An 18,183-nucleotide genomic window follows, 5' to 3' on the forward strand; every position below is an offset into this window, starting at 1 on the left:
GCTTTGCACTGCACCTGTAGAAAACCACTGCAAAGAGGCCCGAGAAACACCCAGAAGCGTGACAAGTGCAACGGGCCGACCCTGGGATGTCCAGGGGAGCTGAAGGAAGAGGTGTCATTGAGTCAGAGCTTCAAGATACACACCAGCATCTTCCAGGTAAAGAAGGGAGGAGGGCATCTCAGGCAGATGGAAGACCTGCACCAGAAGCAAAGAGCCTGGGAACTGTCAGCATCTTTAGGGGAAGGACAAGGAGCCTGGTGCGTAGAAGAGATGGCTGGGGACAGCGAAGGGGCAGGTGACCGAGGGAAATATGCGCATGGCCGGCCCTGTGCTGTGAGGAGGTGGCCGGCCCTGTGCTGTGAGGAGGTGACTCCGAGAGCACTCTGGAGGGGCTGAGCTGACAGAAGGAGAAGGCCCCCCAGGAGAACGTCCCCTAGGAGTACGTCACAGCTGTGAGGAGGCAGAAGGCGCTGACTGTGTGCTGCACCATCACGCAGAAGGGCGCCAGCAGCCATGTGATGGGAAGGGGAGAAGTGAACGAGGACTCCACACATCCACCTGGGACGTGATGCTGAGTGGGAACGGCCAGCGGGATACGTGGTGACCTTGGTGGGTGAGGGCACCCACCGCCAGGCCATGTGACACCTCCCAGGGCAGGGGCAGAACCAGCTCTGCAACTGACCGGGCGCCCGTGAGAGGCCCCACGTGGGAAACGGTCACGTGGCCACAGAACTGAGCTCTGGGGGTGACGCTGTGGCTCGGGAATCTGGAAGTGGGATGAAGTGAAAGCGGCAGGGAGAAAGGAGGAGCGGGGCACTGGGGACAGAAAGAAGGAGCAGTGAGAACAGGGCAGGAGGGCGCTCCAGAGACCACAGGTGGGGTACCAGCCAGGACTGGCTGGCATGGACTTCCAGAACGCCAACATGAGAACAGATTTTCATCACGGGCACGAACTGTGCCGTCTTCATTTGTCAAACCTTCCTCTCTTCCCTTACAATTATTTTGTTTTTGTTGAAAATTGCAGAGCAAAACATACAACCAATTAATTCCACCATTTCAACAGGCATAATTCAGTGACACTGATGACATCCTGTGAGCCGTGTAACCACCCTCAGCCTCCTCCCCTGAGGTGTTCTCTCCTGTTAACAGAAACTGCGCCTCTGAGATTCCTGAGCTTCCGAGTGACTGTACCTTTGATCCCACATTATTCACTCACTGCCACCTCGTCGGAACAGACTTGTAAGGGACTCTATTTCCCACGGACCAGAGGGACACAATTTTCCATCGACCAGGCCACCAGAGCTTCTTTTGATCCAGTGCAGATAGTTCTTAAGAGAACACAAGCGTTCAAGACAGATTTGTGTCATTTTACTAGTTTAGCTAAACTATTGTCAGGTTTTGGGAAACTTCAGGGGACATTTCTAACTAGCTTAACTTTTAAAGATTATCTCAGGGCAGGCATTTCGGGGCTCACCCATCCTCCATGGGAAAGGCTCCAGAAACCATAGTGCCCATCAGAATTGGAAATTCTGTTCTACATTTTCTCCCTTTTGGTGAATATTCAGTAATTGTGGCAAACACCATCCACTTCTGGTCTCTTAGCCAAGGAGGCAGTTGTTGAAGGACACTCTGGATCACACATTCCAGGTTCCTCCTATCCCTGACTCTCCTCCCTCCGCTTACTCCAGGTGGACAGATGCCAACTGGCAGTAACCAGGGGCGACCAGGGATGTCCCAGCCTTGGACTGCAGCTGTCAAGACCCTGGCACCATGCAAGAGACAAAGAGGTAGAAAATAAGCATTAAACGTGTTATCTGGCCAATTAATTAGTGGAGATGTCTCATAAAACCAGAAACCAACAACCTAATCCTGTGAGGCTTTAGGTTGTATATAAACAATATCAGGAATCACTCTTTTTTAAAATGTTACTTGTGTAAACATATCTATCACTCAATTCTTGCCAACTAAGCTTTTTATAGGTATACATCTTACTGACAGCAAGTACAATACTGGCTGTGCAACTCTGCCCTTTAAGGAATATGATTTTCCACTACTAAGCCCTGAACGCAGACTTCGTGTGGTTTTTGAGGGGCACAAGGAGAGAGCACCTCAAGCCTGAGATGGATGGGGTGGTGGACAGGCTGGGTCACCCAGGCAGGAGAGGCAGATTCAAGTGCAGCAGCTGTTGGAGCATGAACAGGGCGGTCTAGAGACTGCAGAGTTTCAGACGTTACTGCTGGGAAGAATCTTACTCTAACTGCCTCACAGGAAAGCTGCCAGGCACAGGGCTCGTCTGTCGCATAGAGTTGAGAGCCAGTCTGAGGAATGAGAAGCACAGTTGTGGGCCTGGCCTGGGAGCCTAGGGAGGACGGGATACTTGACGAAGGGCTTGCACAAGTAGCTTGGGAGGCCCCTCAAGTTCACTTCTTTATAGGGCTTAGGACCATGGATGAGCCAAGGGCCATGTGTGGAAGTTGAATGCCAGCTCCCAGGCAGTCTTGCCCTACATAAACCCAGCCCAGCTTCAAACCAGAAAAACCAGCCAGAGGTGGCTCAGGGATGTCCCAGTGGTTGCTGCCCTGCAGAACAGCTGGAGCATTGGTGGTTCAGTGGTAGAATTCTCGCCTGCCACGCGGGAGGCCCGGGTTCGATTCCCGGCCAATGCAATGCTGCTTTTGTGCATGTTCCTTTTCTTGTAATCTTTTTTCATTTGGAGATGCTGCTACAGGAGTTGGCCTCCCAGCCACACTGGTTGAACACCAATGAGACCCTGAGATCTGGGGTCATACTTAGCAAGCGGCTGGACCTCCAGAGAACCACTGGGTGCTAATCAGGGTTCCATGTCCTTCACCTGAAGTGTCCCTTACTGTGCCAAGACACTAAAAGCAAAGAATAAGGGGGAAAGGAGGACCTAGCCTCAGGTGGGACACAGTCACCCTAAGTCACATTGATTGTTTCTACTGAGGAGGCTAGATGAACACATGAATGAATGAACACACACAAACACACACACACCCCTCCCCCCCTCAGGAGTCCAGGCCCTATGCCATAAGCCAATGGTACAGAGCTGGGTGGGGTTAAAGGGAGTCACTCCACAGTTGCTGACAGCTAGAGCATTGGTGGTTCAGTGGTAGAATTCTCGCCTGCCACGCGGGAGGCCCGGGTTCGATTCCCGGCCAATGCAGTGCTGGTCTTTTTCCACCTCACCCCCCTTTTCTTGCAAGTTTCTCACTTAGACACACTGTTACAGTCAGCTTCTAGTCACATCAGCCACAAGGTGCCACACTGAGCAAAGATATAACAGCAGCAACTGGATCTCTTGAAGAACCACTAGGCTGTGGTCAAGGCTTCAAGCCCCCTCTGTATTCCTCAGCCTTGGCCAGCCGCCAGAAGGAAACGAGGTGAAACATGAGAACTGTAAAACTGCCCAAAACAAAAGGAAACATGGAACAGAAGACCTAGCCTCAGGTGGAACAAGTCACCCCGAGTCCCAATGCCGTTTGCTACAGAGAAGATGAACTTGAGGTTTAGCTTCTGCCTGAGGTCTGAAGGTTTATCAATTCTCCCTTCGCCCTTCCTGTCCAGGAGCCCAACTTTCTGTTTCTGAGCTGTGTGATGTGGCAGCTCCAGAGCCCAGCCCCATATGCTGTAAACTGGCACAGACACAGAGGCTCAGGCCTGGGTGGGGTTAAAGGGGATTGCTCCACAACCACAAACAGCAGAAGCATTGGTGGTTCAGTGGTAGAATTCTCGCCTGCCACGCGGGAGACCCGGGTTCGATTCCCGGCCAATGCAAGAGTTGACTTTTCTATCCAGAGATTGAGAAATTTCACACTGCCATCTGTGATGAAGGCTGAGAAATGAGGTTGGGGAGTGATCTCTAATACAAGTTTTGAATATCTGTGATGAGGAAAAAAAATCATGTTTTCTAAGATTCACAGAGATCTCAATTCCTAAAGATCCTGACCATGACTCCCTCCCTGACTGTGAAGAGTCAAAGCAGTGGGTTGAGGTGACGCTATGCTGACCCATCTGGCTGCCAGGGAACCATGGCTGCAGACAACACTCCTGAGAAGCCAGACCTGTTCTGCTTGGTCCCAGTAGGAGCAGCCCGGGGAATGGGAGTGAGTATATTCTCCACGTCAACCAGCAGCACCAGACCCAGACCTGCACGGCCTTGGGCCATTCTGATGCTGCCTGCTTCCTGCCTCCAGGTCAGAAACATCACCAAGTATGGACAGGGCACAGCTCCTTGTGTACCTGCACGTGCACACGCATCTGTAAGTACCTGTGTGTGTGTGCCTGCATGTGCACACGCACCTGCATGTGTATGTGCCTCTGTGTGTGTCTGCATGTACATGCACCTGTGTGTTTGCCTGTGTCTGTGTGTGCCGTTGCATGTCTGTGTCCCTGTATATGTGCCGTGTGTGTGTGTCTGCCAGGTGTGCCTGCACACGCATGTCCCATGTGTCTGCATGCCTATGTCCATGTGTGTGCCCATGAGTGTGTGTATGTGGGTGTGAGCCACTACAGGGGTGTACACTCCGCTCTCCATGGCCCTCTGCCAGGGTGGAAGAAGAAAGCAAGACAGGAAATTAGGCCAAAAGGACCAAAACATTGTTGGTGCAGAGGGGCAGGGCTAGTACCTTCGCACTGGTCAGGGACACTGTCACTGTGTTGTGGGAAGTGGTGGGAATGGGCAGGTTCATGGGCCAGCATCTGGGAGGCTTCTGAAAGGGGAGGAGTAGGTTTGCGTTTAAGAGCTGCCTGAGAAGAGGCTGCTGAGACAGAGGGAAGAATGTGAGCAAAGGTTCGGCTGAGGGAAGAGCAAGACGTGGGCTTGGCAGACGCCATGCACTGGGGCAGAAGGGGATGCCAGGCTGGAGAAGCACTTCCAGTCATGTGATGCAGGGCTCAGACGCTCAACAGAGGAGCAGGCAGGTAACTGACGACAGCGAGTGTTACAGGTTTGCGAGCAGTTGAGTGACACCGTGGCAGCACTCCACAGGGTAGTGTGGCGTGGCTTTGCATGGCGCTGAGGGAGCCAGGAGACAAGGGGGGGGCTGGAGTGACGCTAAGGCTGATGGGAGCAGCAGGGTCTCTCCAAAGGAGCTGTGTGAGCTCGGTGTGCCCTCTGCATGCTCAGCTGCGCCTCCTTTGGGCCACGTCTGGGGAAGGGCCCGTTCACCCATCAGGCACCCCAGTTCATGACTCAGGTACCACCTTTGATAGTGTGCAGCCTCGGGACCCCAGTCCCCCTACTGTGGACCTGTGCACCAAAGCACTGGCTATTTTTACCTCCAAGGAGAGAGACATGTGCCGGGTAGACACAGGCGCTCTCGCTGGTGCAGATGGTCAGAATAGATTCTGACCAACGTCCCTGGTCACTCAGGTGCTGGAATGGCCTTGGAGGTCAATTCTGGCTACAGGTAGGAAGAGCTGACCAGCCCCATCCCTCACCTAGCACTTGGGACAACCAAAACAAGGCTCAGTGGAGCCCACCAGGACTTTCCACTACAGGCAGGTCTGCCTCCCAGTGGGCTCCTTTTCATATACCTTCTATATGCAGAGTGGGTTGCATTCCATGGGAAAGCTCCCTCTCCCTTCAGCATGGTCCAAACCCAACACGCTCTCTTCCTGCCCAGGCCCCGCGTGGCCACACCCCCTCGGAATGCTCCAGGACCCGGTGCCCGTCATTCTGTGCCAGCTGTCTACAGTTCCCCTTCCACCAAGGTACTTCTGATTGTCACGCCAGCCATACCCCAAGGTCACACAGCTTGTAGGTGGTGTGTCTAGAAAGGAAACCCAGTTTTGTTCTCACCCCAAGGTCTGAAATCTAAACTATTTTGCTAGGGTTTGCTAGGGCCTCCTGCTGTGGGTTTGGTTTGAAGCCTCTACTTGTATAATTCACACTGGAGTAACTAGTTTATTTGTGGGAACAAAGGACACCATTACAAGAAACCCAAGGAGAGAGGCCCAGGTCACGAGAACTGTGGCTGGTGGCAGGAAGTCATGGATGATATGAGCTGCAGTGAGCTTGGGAGGGGCTGGTGGAACGCTCATGCCCCCACTTCTAAGGGCTCCCCAAACACCCCCGCCAACAAGTTACCACTTGGCCTCTGACTTCACGTGGGAAGTGGGGACAGAGAAGAAGCAACTACAAGGGGAGGCAGAGTAAGTGAAGTCCGGGGTCGAGTCTGGCTTCAAAGGACTGCAATGGGTCTCTTTCATCACAGGCAGGGGAGCTGAAGCTGAACCAGTACTGAGAGTTAATACGTGGCCCTGAAACTCGCATGCTCACAAACGTCTGGGGCCTCCACTGATGTGGGCACTGCTTTTCTGTCCATCGGGAAACTCCCAAGTGCTGGGAACCCTGGTGTCGAGCGCCCTCTAGAGGCCGCTCAGAGCCTCCCTTCTCATCTCATCAGGGGCTGCAGGATGGTCACCCAGACCCACAGCCATCAAGCCTCATAGGACGGGGTTGTATGGAAAACCCAAAACCAGGTGGTCCGAATCCACCAGCTGCTGAGGGAGGGAGAAAGACGGGCAATCTCCTCCCATTTGATTTACAGACTCTGAAAATCCACTGCAGGGCCAGCATTGATTCAGTCCCAACTCAATAGCACATAACAAAGATAGAGACCTACAGGACAGAGACAACTGCCCCAGAGTGCTTCCATGGCTGTCACTCCTTAGGGAACAGACTGCTACATCTTTCTGCTGCACAGTGGATGGCAGGTTCGAACCAATGACCTTTTGGACAGCAGCTGAGCTCTGAGCCACTGCACTGCCCGGGCCCCTTTCCTGTAGAATGGCGGAAGCATCCACCCCAGGAGGCAATGACGCTCAGGAAGCTGGCAACTGCAAGGACCGCCATGCCAACTCTCCCCTCTCTGATGGAAACAGGAGTCACACGCAGGTCCATGTGGAATCATCACTCAAACGGGAAGTGAGGGCCACAGCCTTAGTCACCTCATCCTGGTGGTGGGCCCGCGGCCTCCCACACCACCATCTGGCTGTCACGGTCCAGGGACTGGCGAGTGGCACACCTCTGCCTCTATGCTAGGTGCTGGTGTTGAAGTGCCGTAGAGTCACTTGCGACTCATAGAGACCTTATATACAACAGCCCTAAACCCTGCTCTGTCCTGTGCCAATCTTGCTGTGTCTCTGAAACACCTACCCCCCCTTCCCTCAGTCACTGGATCAATTAATCTCATTGAGGGTCTTCCTCTCTTGCACTGTCCCTCCACGTTCCCAAGCAGGATGTCCTTCTCCAAGGACTGGTCCCTCCTTGCAACATGTCCAAAGTATGTCAGATGAAGCTTCAGAATCCTTGCCTCCAAGGAGCAGCCTGGTCTCACCCTCTCTACAACAAACCTGTTTGCTCTCCTAGCAGTCCATGTATATTGAGTATATTCAATACTATTCTCCAGCACCACAGCTAAAAGACATCAATTCTCCTTCTATCCTCCCTAGTCATTATCCAGCTCTCTGATGCATAGCAAGTAGATGCAAACTCTGTGACTTGGGTCAGGTGAACCTTAGTCTCCAGACTGATATCGTTGCTCTTCAGTACTTTGGCAAGGTCTCTGCCAACAGACTTTCCCAAAGCAATTTGTCTTTTCATTTCCTGGCTGCAGGTACAAAGAGTGTTGATTGTGGAGCCAAGCAAACTAAAGTTGTTAACAATCTCAATTTCTTCGTTAGGTAGCCAGTCTTAACCCTAGCTAGTCAGTTAACACTGTGTAGCAGGTTATCTCTAGTCCTTAGTTAATTATCACATTTCAGAATGAACGAGAGGTGTTGCCCAGGTCACAGAGACCCTGAATCTTCGACACATGAAAAGCTTAGGCACTTCATGCTCTTACTTCTATTTTCTCTACAATCCCCGCTACAAAGTGGACACAGCTCACCACAGAGGGCCACTGACCTGGACACTATAGAGGCCAGGCGCTGCTTTCTCCTACTTGACCTGTGTACTGTTCGGTGCCCACCACCCACAGGACGTGCAGGCAAAGGGTGGACTTGAGGCATTGTGAAATGAGGCTCAAGAGCTGGTGGCCCTTTTTGGCTGTGAACGCAGGAAACAGCTGACCGACTCTTGAGCAGTTAAATAGGACAGTGTGCTGGGGAATGTGCCGGATGGTTTGCCTTCGTTCTCTATCTGAAATTTTACAAACAGGCCACTGAGTGAAGCAGTACCCTCAGTTTCCAGATGGTCAAGCTATAATCTTTTCGGACAGGAAACAGATGAATGGCTGCCTCGAGCTGAAACCCTGAGGAGTAGTTCTACCCTGTGACACGCGAGGTCTCTGGGAGTCACAACTGACTCGACGACAAGAGGTTCAGAGAGGTTAAGAAACACTGCAAGGTCACAGGATGTGGAGCTGCGGGTCTAGAAGGCAAATCTATTTTTCCACCCCCCCATGGTCTGAAATCCGAACCACCATGCTTCACTCTCCTCCTGTCCAGTAAGCACGGCTGCTGCTGTTGACTGTCCACTCGGTAACAGGCCCCTTATGATCTCTGTGCCATTTAACTCCAACAACCCTCTGTGGTCTCACTTCAGTCCATGGGGCGGTGTCCCGAAGCCTGGACCAGCGGGGGTGGCAGAGGTGCTCCTCGCAGGCGCCAGGTCTAGCAGGAACATTCCCTCGGTCGTAGGGTGGGGTTAATGATCACAGGGGCTTTCCAAGGGTTTGAGAAGGAAGCTGGACGATGCATGTCCCAGGCTCGGCACTGCACACGCTCAGATCGCAGCCTGAGCACAAGTCCAAATCAGGAGACGGACTGACCTTACACCTGCCGCAGAAGATGGTTCGTTAACCGAGTACGCGCTGTGCTCCGTGCTCCAAGGAGGATCTTCAAAATTCATACTTATTCCTACAGAATCTCCAACACAGCTCTGGTGTCGCCCGTTTTTGTTTTTGGGTTTTTTTTTTCCCCTGGCAAAGTTACCAGCCCAGTTACTAATCCCAGGTTTCTGTGTAGCTCTGTGTGTACCCTATTTAGATAGCACATCCGGGCTGCCATTTCCCACGTGAAGCTGTGTAAGCAGCTCCATCTGCTTTGCTGAGTGTGTAACTGGTTTCCACACGCCCACTTCGCTCCACTAACTGAACTGGGACGTGGGTCAGCCCTTTGAGAAGGGGCCAGGGACCTTCTGAGTTAGCGGGTAAGAACAATCTGGAGCCTCCAATGGACAGAATCCCTGGAAAATCTATCCCTGGGAGAGTCAGGGGCAGTACAACACGGGAGCTGTGATCTCAGGAGATGACCATGTGACCACTGAGTAAGCACTGACCTCACACTGCCCAGACACTGCAGCCATTGATGACCGGCATCTGTAATCTACACACACGTTACCGCCTGCAGATGGTACAACTCAGTGGTCCTTAGAACCTTCACCAGGCTGTGCAATCAACTCTACAATCAATTTTAGAATCTTTTCTTGGACTCATGAGATTCTGAGATCCCTGTGTACAAAAGAAGAGCTCCCCAGGGTTCCAGCCCGGACAACCACTCGCCTACTTCCCGCCTCTCTGGCCATTTCATGTAAAGTGGAATCACGAAATGTGTGGTGCATCAGGATGGCCTCTCTTCACGCTCCTGAGGTCCACCCGCGTTGAGCACAGATGCATTCCTTTTCACACCTCAATCAGTCATTCCTTTATGATTTCATGTGTGGACGAACCACATTTCATTTCATTTGTGGAGGAACCACAGTTTCTCTCTTTCCTCACCATCACTGCTGCACTGAGAGGTTTTTCCCAGATTTCTTAGTATTCCTATAAGATCATGTGATCTGCAAGAGGAAACAGTTTCGTGACTTCTCCTCATCTGGCAAGATAGAGAGACTGGACCCTTGAGAGCAATGGTGGCAAGCTGCAGGGGGTTCCTGAAGCTTCTTCTACCTTCCATAGCTACGGGACTGTTGTGTGTCTTCACAGACTTGTACTTAATTTCACTGCCACAGGATTAGGAGAATGTATTTTTAAGATGAGGAAACTGAGGCACAGCCAGGTTACTCTGGAGGTCACACCCTCTGCTACCTGGTGCCAGGCTGGAGACATAAGCGAGGAGGCCAAGGGTGGTACCACGGGCTGTGGTGAATCCCTCACACTGGCAGCAAATGGGGGCCAGCCATCCTGGGTGCAGGGAAGCGAGGTCCCTTGCCCCTTGATCTGCTCTATGGGAATGTCGGTCTCATGGAGCCACCAGGTTCCAATCTCTTCAGAGAAAGAATAATAATACAAAAAAAAAATCCAAATCCTTCTGTGAAATTCTTCTGTTTAAAGAACCCTATGATCTAGGCCAAAGCAAATTGGTGTGTAGGCTGGACCCAGCTCTTGCCTACCAGGCTGTGGGTTAACAAAATAAATTCATAATTGATAATTTTCATCTTTTCTCCACCTACTGGCCCAGTGGTGAGGATTTTTGTTTTCATGATGCTGTAATGTAATTCATATTGAAGGCTGTATGTAGTTCATGATTTTCTGCAGCAAGTGCTTCAAGTTCTTTTCACTTTCAGGAAGCAATGTGGTGTCATCTGCGTAACGCAGGTAGTTAGTGAATCCTCCTCCAATCCTGAGGCCACTTTCTTCTCCATAAAGTCTGGCTTTGCACGATTTTCTCAGCATACAGACTGAGCAGGTACAGAGAAGAACACAGGCCTGACACACACCTCTTGATTTTAAACCGTGCAGTGTTCTCTTGCTTATGTGGACAGAGGGCTCCTGGTCTAGGTACAGGTTCCACACAAGCACCATTAAGTATTCTGGGATTCCCATTCTTCTCAATATTAGCCATAAGCTGTTGTGATCCACACAGTCAAAAGCCACCAAGGGAGCCTCCACCCCTGGCCTGGCCTCTGAGGCTTTTGGACCTGCGCCGTTTCACCAAGAAGTGGACCACCACCCACAGCATGGTATCTGTGCAGTTGTGGACCTCTGTTTGGGCCTGGGAAGGTAAGGAGCAAATTCAGTGGGTGGTTGTGCCCTCAGCTTCTACTGATACCTTCTGCTAAAGTGGGGAACACTGAGGCCAGGAAGAACAAGATGGGGACCTGCCTTTAGGGAGCTCACTATTTAAAGGGGTGCAGACTCAGAAACAGTAACAATACATTTGCGAATCAGTTTTTCACCAATTACAGCAAACTTAGGCCTTAAGACAAGACAGATTTACCATTCTACAATTCTGGAGGTCAGAAGTCCAAAATAGGTTCTCCTAGGCTAAAAGTGAAGGTGCTAGGAGGACTGGGGTCCTTTCCAGGAGCTCTCGGGAAGACCTGTTTTCCTGCACCTCCCAGGGGCTGCCTGTATTCCTTAGCTGGTGGCTGCCTTCCATCTGCAAAGCCAGCAAAGGCCAACCAACATGACCCCGCTCTGCCTCGGCCCCTCCTGCCTCCCTTTCTCACACGTAAGGAGTGTTCTGGACAATCTCCTCATTTTAAGATCCACAAATTTAAAACAAAGCACAACACAATTAAAACAGAGCACCGCACAACAATACCCAACAAGAAGACAACCAAGTTCACTGCTCCACACGATGCCGACCTACAGGGAACCTATAAACGTACTGCCGCCAAGCCGACCCTGACTCGTGGTGACCCTCGGTCATGTTCTAAGGTGGAATCCTTCAGGGAGCAGAGTGCTCATCTCGCTCCCGCAGTGTCGCTAGTGGATTTGAACAGGATCAGCCAGTCAGCAGCCCAGCAAGTGACACAGGGCACCACCAGGCCTTCTGTAGCAACCCTGGTGTCTCCTGCACGTTAACTCCCCACTGCCATGGAGCGGCGCACAGCCACTGGCTCAGGGGTGGGCACGTGGGTATCTCTGTGAGGCCCTTACTCTGTCTACTGATAAAAACTTCCACTGAGAGCTAGCAATGGCCTGTTTACAATGTGCACAATACTACACAGGGCACTTCCAGCGTTAGCTCACATAACCAACCCTGATGGTACAGTTAGCATCCCCATTTTATAGATGACAGGGAGGAACCATCCACTTGAATCCAACTCAGACAGGACTGATACCTGCCCACAGGACTTCTAAGGCTGTCATCTTTGCAGGCAGGAGAGCCCGTCTTTCTCCCGTGGAACAGCTGGCTAGTGGCTAAGTTTTAACCACTGTGGCACCACCAGGATTCCTGAGTGAGGCGAATTAGCTTGCCCAGAATCATCCCACTCCCAAACGGGAGCTTGAACTCGGGCTGCCTGGCCCCAGAGTCTGTTCTTAACCACAGCCTTTGCAGCCTCTCATGCAAAACCCACAGAGGGCCTCAGGCCACCACCTCAGAACACGACTTCTGTCATGTGCCATCGAGTCAGAGCTGACCCTCCGGCGCGTTTTCAGAGGCTGTAAATCACACAGGAGGAGAGTGTCCATCTTCCCACTGTGGAGCAGCAGGTGGATTTGAACCGCCTATATTTGGGTTGGCAGTGCAGTTCCTTACCACCAGGCCAATCAAGCTCAGAGAATAGGACTAAGGACTCTCATGCTGGTGCAGGACTAAGGACTCTCATGCTGGTGCATGTGTACTGACTCACATACGAATCATCACACATTATGGTGTGTGTGGCTAAGCTGATTCTGACTCATCATCATAGTCCCATGTGACAGAGTAACACTGGGGTTTCCAAGGTGACTGTCGTTAGAGAAGTACACTGCCAGATTTTTCTCCTGAGGAGCGGCTGAGGGCTGCTTGTCTAACCACAGTGCTACCACGGCCCCTTACTATATAGATAACTGGCAGGTTTTGCCCTTTCTTCTCCAGGCTATCTGTAGTCCATACGAGAGTCCTGCAGTCTGTATTGAGGGGCACTCTGACCATGCCCACCGAGGACCATATTCAAGCAGCTGTGCCCCTTCTGAGCCTGTACATACAGATGTGTACACATCTGTACACACACACACACACACACACACGGCTGCTAACGCACAGATCAACAAATTGGTTTGTCCCTCTGAGCAAAGATTCCGTGGAATATGATACCCTAGCATTCCGCATTCCAAACGGGGCTGCAGAAGACTAGAAACCGACTGGAGATTCTTCCAGGCCAATGCTTTCTAGAGTCTTATACGCACACAAACCACCACGATCTTGTCAAAACACAGACCCTCATTCCAGGGGCTAGGCTGGGGCCTGGAGGTGTCTTTCTAAGAAGCTCCAGCTGCTGCTGCTCCTGGTGTGAGGGCCAATCCTGGCCTGATGACCATACAGCAAGAGGCGAGGGCCTTAGATTTCAGTGCTTTTTCTCTGCCAATATTGTACAGACATTGAGTTACTCAACACCCACTGTCAAAAGCTGTAGATAAATAAAACAGAGTCTTGGCTCCTATAGAATTCCCAGCAGAGTTAGGGACCTGGGAGGTTCTTCTGAATTCCACAAGTCAAGGAAAATAAGAAATAAAAACCCCAACATCATTAAAGATAAAAACCCCATGGAACAGCCTGCAGAGTGAGAACACGTCCGCTGCCTGCACTGGAAGTGATGCTGATGCAGAGGGGGTACCACTCTCTAGTCAATGACTCAGTGGATGACATGAGCTATGATGAGCCCAGCTACTCCTGGGGAGCAGAGTGATGCCTAAAAACCAGTAAAATCCACGGACAAAGAACCCCGGTAAGCCATCTCTCTCTGGTCATTCCTCTCAGTGTGGCCAAACTTATTCCCACCATGTGCGAGTGGGAAGTAAAAAAACGGTGAAACTAGGGCAGTCACAAAAGTGGTGTCTGAGGAGAGAAGCAGCCAGAGGATGGTGGACAGGCTGACAGTGGGAGCTGAACAGGACGGGGCTTCAGAGACCGTCGCAGAACAGTCCACACTCTTCTGCTTAGGAGCAAACATAAACCTAAAACAGGCGAGGCTGTGGCTTGGCTGTCACAGCTAAGAGACTGCCTCTAGTGGGGAGGGGCTCACGGTCCTGCTAAGGTCCCTACAAGGCGCAGGACGGCCTACAACAACAAAGATCTGTTTAAATGGCCAATGTGTCTGTCTCAAATGTCAAAAAACTGAGTGGAGGCATCCAGCCAAGGTCAAAGAACAAGTATCACAGCATGAACATGGTAGTGCTATCCAATGGTGCTGGCTGTACTGACAGATAGTTTAACACCTAGCTGTGCTCATTTGGGATCTGGGAACAAAACAATGGGATGTTGGGTGGCTCAAAACTGGAAAAAGCACGTACTGGCTTGTAAAAGATTTTTACCTTACTTCAATCCATATGCTGAATGAATAATCTGAAGAATGCAGTAGCAAGACTGAAGATTCATTAGCAACCCAGTACCAGCAGATAACACAACTCTGCTTGATAAAGGTGAAGATGACTTGAAGCATTTACTAACAAAGGTCAAAGAGCTTACAGCTCTTATTATATGTAAAGATGAAGAAAATGAAAATCCTCACAACTGGATAACCAAGCACGACGATCACTAGAGGAAAAAGGTGGGCTTGTCAATGATTTCACTCTACTCCTCAACTCGGAGGAGCAATCAATGTCACTGGAAGTATATAAAGAGAACATCAGCTGTGGAAGATCTCGTTCCAGTTTAAAAACAAAGACATCGCTTTGACGAGTGAAGTGCAAGAACCAAGTTATGGTTTTTTCCAGTTGTCTCATATGCGTACACAAATGGGGTAAGAAAGAAAGGCAGGTAGAAGATCTGGTGTATTTAAACTGTGGCAAAGAATGGATAAAGTGGTCTGAGAAAATGTACAACCTGAAAGACCCTTGGAAGCAAAAATGGCCAGATTTCACCAGGAGAATACGATGTGTTTATTTTAGATATGTTAACAGGAAAGACCAATTGCTTGAAAGGGGCTCAATGTGCAGTAAAGCAGATGGTCAGTGAGGAGAAAGGAAACCCTCAATGATGTGGACTGAGATGCCAGCTATAACAGTGAAAACATGCCAACGTCATTAGAATGGTGCAGGACCATGAAACGTTATGCTCTGTTATGCAAAAGGTTGTCACAAATTAAAGATTTTTCTATAGCTACTAACAATAATAATACCCACATGTGGCGAGGGAAAGAAACACGGCAACTGGGACTGAAAAACCGAAGTCATTAAATCTTACTGGACTGTAATAATTTAAAAAGCCGCTCACAGTCAGTGGCTCCTGGACCAGACAGGGCAAAACTAGAAGCCACATGTCATGACTCTTCCAGTCTATGTCATTTTACACTTCTGGATGAGCGCAATTATCGACCCACTTGATTTTATCATTAAGATTTGGCTGGCAAGATAAAAAGAAAAATAATAAAAGAAAAAAGAAAAATTGTTGTTGTTAGTTGCCATCAAGTTCAATATGACTCACAGTGACCCTATGAACTAAAGCTCTGAACTCCATTCTATCCTGTGCCATCCTCACACTTCTTGACACACAAGAGCAGAATGTAGCAGTTACTGTGTTAATATACCTGGTTGAGGGTCTTCCTCTCCTGGCTGACCATTCACCCTTCCAAGCATCAAGTCCTTTTCCAAGGAATAGCCCCTCTTACTAACATGCCCAAACCATGTGAGGCGAAGCGTTATCATTCTTGCCTCCAAAGAGCACTCTGGCTGCACCCTCTCCAAGACATATATTCTGTTTCTTCTCTTGGCTGTCGACAGGATGTTCAGTGCTCTTCTCCAACACCACAGCTCAAAGGTCAATTCTTTTTCTGTCATCTTTACTCACGGTCCAGCTCTCAGAAGCACAGCAAGTTATTGGAAAGGCGATGGCCCAAATCAGATGCACCTTAGTCCTCAAACTGACATCATTATTTCTCAACAAGTTAAAAAAAACAACAAACCCACCAAAAAAACAAAACCCAAACCCCACAACAAAAACTCCCACAAATAAAAAGACTTAGCTGGCAAGAAATACACAAGTAAAATAATAACAACAACAACAACAGTAAAATCTCAAGTAAGCACTTCTTGTTAAACATCTCATTTTCTATACTGAAGAAGATAGTAAAAGGTTAGATCACGGTAAATAGGTCAAAAACTCAAAACTCATTTGCCATGGAGATGGAACTGACTCACAGCTGACCCTCCAGGCAGGAGGCTAAACATCCTGAGAGACTGTCCATCTTTTTTCAGAGGAGCCACTGGTGGATTCGAACTGCCAGAATGACACTGACTTTGGGTTAACAGTGCGACTCTGTACAAGCCTGTGCTACCCACACACATGTAATTACAATGCAGAAGCATCAAAGGTCAGATTATTTCCACTTCTACTTGTAGAGAAAGCTTATGTGTCAGAATAAAATCACCTTGTGAGTTCTTGAGATCATGAAGTTTCGGGATGACTTCTCCACTTGGTCTTGGAACAGACCCGTCATGTTCTCAGAATTGGGTAAGAACACGAGGACTCTGCACCACTAACAAATTCTCAAGCTACCTTCACAGGGGCCGCTCTTTCAGATTCTGATGGCGATCACGAAGTGCCAGGTACGGTGCTAACGCACTGCACACGTGAAGTCGGTCCTTTGGTCACCAGGAGGTTAAAGAACTTTGTCTAAATCACACACTCAATCAGAAGCAAGTAGGGGCTCGAATTCAAGTCTGCTCTTGAGCACTGTGCTAACTGCGTGAAACCTGGCCAAGTTATCAAGGCAAAGTGACAGGGGCCAGGAGTCCCCTGGGGGAGCAGAGCAGCGAGAGGACAGCACTGTCAGGATGGAGTCCCGGCCCCGCTCCCTACGCCCGGCTCACGGGCTCTTACTTCTCGATCTCCAGCGCTGCCACCTTCCTCTTTTCGTACAGCTTGTCATTGAGGGCGCGCACGATGTTGGGCGTGAGTGGCGCGAAGTCCTTCTCGGTGTTCATGATAGCAGGTCCGGGGGTACCCGGGGCCCCGCGCCTCCTCAGCCCGCAGCTGCCCGGGCAGCGTCGTGGTCAGTGGAGTCTGTGGCTCCGCGCTGCCCCCGGCACCGGCTCATGTGCCACGCCGCCCGGGCTGCCTGCTTCGCTCTGCCGCCGCCGCGCGCTGCCTCAGAACTCCGGCCCGAACCCCGCCCCTGCACACCTGCTCCTGGCCGCCTAAAGGCTCACGCGACCCGCTCCCGCCCAGCGCCGGCAGCGTTCAAGGAGCAGCGGCCATGTTACTCGCATCACATGACCCTGAGGCAGCTTCCGCCTTCCGCTGCGAGGACCCGCCCCTCGCCAGCCCCGCCCCGCACGCGGGCAGGCCACGCCTCCAAGACTCCGCCCCTTCACCTCGGCCGCGCCCCACCCCGCCCTCCCGCTCAGTTAGCCTCAGTGCGACAGGAGACGTGCTTTACGGCACCACGCTCTACTGCTCCATGGTCGGTGGTACAGTGGGAATTCTGTAGATTTGGAACCTACATAATGATCTCCATGCACACGGAATTCGTTAATTCATTATCAATTACCTATTACCGTATATATCATTGTTGAAGCGCAGAGAGGAAGACCCTGAACAGATGGATTGACACAGTAACTGGGTTAATAGGGGTACTTGTGTCGGGGGCAGTGAGATTGGCTCGGCACAGGGCAGGGTTCAGAGCTGTCGTGCATGAACCGCCAGCGACTTGATGGCACAGAACAATAAAGTGGAGTTACAACATAATACCCTAGCTGCAACTACTGTCATTATTTTTTAAAATAAACTATTTAAAAAATGGTGAAATTCTGAGGTTGACCTTTTACCATGGGTTTGAAGAGCTAGTTAAAACATTAATCACAGACAGTGCTACCTAGCGCCCAAAACTGTACAAAGTAGCTGTTGTCCCCTCCCCCCATTTAGGAGTCGGGGTGTGCGGACCTGGAAGGGCGAGATGATAGAGGCCAGAGCCTAGTGGAGCCTGGATCGATCAACGGCAAAGCCCCGTGCATTCACAGAACAAAATTTGAGACCCTGTGTTAAAATTTTAAAAAGCAACCTGTGGGCACTAGGATGATAAAGATCCATCATTCTAGTTATCTGGTGGTGTCCTAACAAAAATCACCTACTGGTTTTAAACAACAGAACTTCACAGACCTTAAGACTTGAGTCCAAACCACTCTTTACCATGTTGATGTGTGTGTGTGGTTTATATTTTTTGGGGTCCAGCCCTAACCTCTACTTGTGATAAAGAACTATACTTTCCCATTTGCAAGTTACGGACTGAATTATGTTGCCCTAGAACTTGTACTGACATCCTGGCTCCTGCACCTGCGATGTGAACCT

At 50.5% G+C, this 18,183-nt stretch overlaps 1 protein-coding gene and 3 non-coding genes across 4 annotated transcripts in view; 3 read left to right on the forward strand and 1 right to left on the reverse strand.

Moving 5' to 3' along the window:
• The window catches only part of VAC14 (Vac14 homolog (S. cerevisiae)), a 106,610-nt gene extending 89,790 nt beyond the window's left edge, over window positions 1-16,820 (reverse strand). Inside the window, exon 1 of the mRNA XM_006878623.1 lies at window positions 16,717-16,820. Within this exon, the coding sequence (XP_006878685.1) occupies window positions 16,717-16,820 (104 nt within the window). The remainder of the gene's footprint in view (window positions 1-16,716) is intronic.
• Window positions 2,596-2,666, forward strand: TRNAG-GCC. Its single transcript has one exon. It is a non-coding gene; the product is annotated as a tRNA-Gly (tRNA).
• On the forward strand, window positions 3,114-3,184 carry TRNAG-GCC. Its single transcript has one exon. It is a non-coding gene; the product is annotated as a tRNA-Gly (tRNA).
• On the forward strand, window positions 3,725-3,795 carry TRNAG-GCC. The gene has a single exon. It is a non-coding gene; the product is annotated as a tRNA-Gly (tRNA).
• Window positions 16,821-18,183: the final 1,363 nt, after the last annotated feature.

This window comes from Elephantulus edwardii, unplaced genomic scaffold, assembly GCF_000299155.1.
Source record: "Elephantulus edwardii isolate Elephantulus edwardi_28Jun2011 unplaced genomic scaffold, EleEdw1.0 scaffold00001, whole genome shotgun sequence".
Taxonomy (NCBI): Eukaryota; Metazoa; Chordata; class Mammalia; order Macroscelidea; family Macroscelididae; genus Elephantulus; species Elephantulus edwardii.